Source organism: Aphanomyces astaci (genome assembly GCF_000520075.1).
Source record: "Aphanomyces astaci strain APO3 unplaced genomic scaffold supercont1.61, whole genome shotgun sequence".
Lineage (NCBI taxonomy): Eukaryota > Oomycota > Saprolegniomycetes > Saprolegniales > Verrucalvaceae > Aphanomyces > Aphanomyces astaci.
Genome location: NW_009798324.1, coordinates 156,090 through 159,292, shown reverse-complemented (window position 1 = coordinate 159,292; position 3,203 = coordinate 156,090). Strand labels below are relative to the sequence as shown.

The window sequence follows — 3,203 nt, the reverse complement described above, 5'->3', positions numbered from 1 at the left end:
ACCGCCCCTGGTCGAGCAGGCGCGTTACAATTGGCGAAGCGGTTCCATAACATGTGGTTCTAGTGTCGGCCCTCGCGAGGAATGTCTTAAAAATGATAATCCAAACTCAATTAATCATGGCACCTCCACAAGACGGCTTGGTGGGTTAGAAATGCTTAGAAATCCCACCACTGTACTTTTTTGTGCAACAAATCCTCAGTTCAGGCGTCCTGATTGGCTGTTGAAAGGTATCTCAGAATTCCCGGATTAAAGGTATAAATATCGTTAGTGTAAAAAGTCCAACACCGAAGGTGTTGCTCCGTACTGAAGTAATAGTACTGAAGTACTAGTAATCATTTTGGCCATCACCCATTTCCAATTTCCTTAAATCAGTACTCCGGATGATAATTTCTACATGGCGTGTGCTTTGTGAGCACATTTATTTGCATGACCAATTTGGCTATCAAGAGATTACAGTCGTGCCAGCTGTCGACTTCATCGACGACTAAGCGTACTTGGAGGTTAGCTACAGTACTGTAATTTCTATTGAGGTGAACGCGGGCAACACAGTGGTGGGGTTGAGAGGGGTTCGTATTACCCCTTTCAAACCAACGTTACAGTAAGGTGCTCAGTTAACAGTAAGGCGTAATTCGAAAGTGAAGAGATGCCTCTGCTTCATCGCACCAACCTAATGATTTATCGCTACATATGACGTCATGTGGCACAGACCAGTGTCAAACGGAAAGCAGCCAATCCAGTCATCCCCTGATTTTTGCAGCGGAAGTAAGAATAGCCGACTCTCCCTAAACTTCATGCAACTTGAACAGTTCTCAGCCTAGCAACCTGCAATTTTAAACACATATCAAACAACCATCGACACCCCACCACACATAAACAGCATGGGCAGAGGATTGCAACTCGACGAGTATCAGCGCGGCCAAATTTCAGTCTGGAAGGCCACCGAAAAATCTGTACTGTTCATGTCCAAGAGCTTGGAGAAGTCATGCAAGGCCATTTCCAACTACCTGAAGAACCCCAAGCCTGTGGAAAACGCTTTAAAGGCGGAAGGCCTCCTAAACTGAGCAATACCACCCTTCGACTCACGTTCCGCGAGGTCTCGAAAACAGATTTGTTGTCGTCCAAGTTCGTTGCTCAATTGGACCTACCTATCACCTCTCGTGCCGTACGATACAAGTTGTCCTCCAACACCGCGCAACTCGACGCTAGCGCTCACTGAGAAGCACAAGAGTGTGAGGCTGAATTTTGCATTGGAGCAGCTCCACAACCACACTAGTGAGACAAGATCATTTGGTCCGACGAGAAAAAATTCAATCTTCTCTGGGGACGGATTGTACGTATCGTTTACAGCAATGGCAAGCAATATGGGAACGTTGTGGACCTCAAGGTTGCGATCAAGCGTGCGTGTGCTGGAGTCGACGATTTGACGATAAAAAACTTGGTGGATTTGATACCACGCCGGTGCACGAGTGTCATTGTGATGGGTGGGGGCATGGCCAAGTATTAGTTCAACTTGATTGAAATTTTTGATTTCGTAACAATACATTTTACATCGTTGTGCTATTCTTTATTCCAGGTGCAAATATCAATTTTGTCGATTAATGCAATTTTTTTAGTTTGTACGACATCGAGATTGACTTCAATTGTAGTGTAATGTCATTTTAAGTGTTGTGAATGATTCTTGAGAGCTAGATGTTCGTGCAGATTGAGTAAACAAAAAAAAACCTCATGTGCTAATGTTTTTTCCAGCACTGTATTACGGATATTTGAAATCCATAACGTTATAAATAATTGGTACTTGAAGTAGTATCGAACTACTGCTGTAGTAGTTCGATACTTCGGAGTAGTTGGTAGTATCGAACTACTACTCCGTACTGTGGTAGTTCGATACTACCAACTACTCCGAAGTACTATGTAGTAGTACTACTTACCATTAGTAGTCTTTGCTCCATTATCAGCACAAACCAGACCCGATGGACCACCAAATTATACCCTCTACGTAAGGGCATCCGCAATACCTAGTATTACAGTAACACTTGTAACGTTACTGTAACGTTACTCTGTTTTTCACGTTTAGTCGCAAAGCTATCACCCAATCATCACCGTTCAGTCTCTGTTTTTCACGTTTAGTCGCAAAGCTATCAAGCAATCATCACCGTTCAGTCTCTGTTTTTCACGTTTAGTCGCAAAGCTATCAAGCAATCATCACTGTTCAGTCTGCTTTTCACGTTTAGTCGCAATGCAATCGACCGTTCGAGAACCTGCCAGGTCATCGAATGTCACCTGGGGGGGATAGCTGGTAGAGCATCGGTTTCTTAACTCAAAGGTCGTTGGTTCGACCCCCGGCTTCCCCGGATTATTCCCGCAGGATTTATCCGTTCCTCCTCCTGCTGAATCCGGATTACAAGGGAGGCGAGGACCGAACTTCGAAGAAGATCGATCGAAGCACGAGGTATGAAGCGCTGAGCGAAGTAAAAACCGAAGATTACACACCGCCCCTGGGCGAGCAGGCGCGTTACAGTTGGCGAAGCGGTTCCACAACATGTAACTGGTAGTTCTAGTATCGGCCCTCGCGGAGGAATGTCTTAAACAAATGATAATCCAAACTCAATTAACCAAGGCCATTACACCCCTCTACTGTATCAGTCTGAGAATTCCATCCAAATTTCTACCACACCATCACGAACCCTTTCCAAGGCGTTTTGGCAGCCCAAAATGCTATTCTTCATTTTTCATTTCGCCATGAAGTTCTTCCTCCTCAGTGCCATTGCCCTATTTGCGTCGGCGACCACCGCCCAAACCAACAACACCTTCACGGTTTTCGACGACCGCGCTCGAACGTTGATTGAGGAGGATGAATTTCTCTTGTTTTTCCAAAATGCCAAGGTAAACCGCGCTTGCCACGAACAAAACGCCAACTACATCTCGTCCCTCAAGGCCGGACAGTACTCGACCAGTGCGTTCTACAACTGCTTCCGCACCCTCGATCAAATCAACGAGTTCATCGATACCTTGGTCGCCCAAAACTCGAACTTGGTGAGCAAGTTTGCCATCTCTAAGACGTACAAGGGGGCCACGATTTACGGGTACAAGCTGACCAAAGGCCACTCGAAATCGCTGTACTTTCAAGCCCTGCAACATGCCCGCGAATGGGTCGCGGGGTCATCGATTCTGTTTTCGTTCTCATCGATTCTGGATGACATTGC

At 45.8% G+C, this 3,203-nt stretch overlaps 2 protein-coding genes and 1 pseudogene across 3 annotated transcripts in view; all 3 read left to right on the top strand.

Annotated features, from left to right (window-relative positions):
* Window positions 1–878: 878 nt before the first annotated feature.
* On the top strand, window positions 879–1,061 carry H257_14719 (hypothetical protein; the record flags this gene model as incomplete). Its single annotated transcript, XM_009842609.1, has 1 exon — window positions 879–1,061. One exon carries the CDS (start codon window positions 879–881, stop codon window positions 1,059–1,061), a length of 183 nt encoding a protein of 60 aa, XP_009840911.1.
* Window positions 1,062–2,283: 1,222 nt separating this feature from the next.
* On the top strand, window positions 2,284–2,352 carry H257_14718 (annotated as a pseudogene). Its single transcript has one exon. The product of its transcript is annotated as a tRNA-OTHER (tRNA).
* A 387-nt stretch (window positions 2,353–2,739) lies between these two features.
* H257_14717 (hypothetical protein) overlaps window positions 2,740–3,203 on the top strand; it is a gene marked incomplete at both ends in the record, with an annotated part of 1,450 nt that continues 986 nt past the window's right edge. The window contains one exon of the mRNA XM_009842608.1: window positions 2,740–3,158. Within this exon, the coding sequence (XP_009840910.1) occupies window positions 2,740–3,158 (419 nt within the window). The remainder of the gene's footprint in view (window positions 3,159–3,203) is intronic.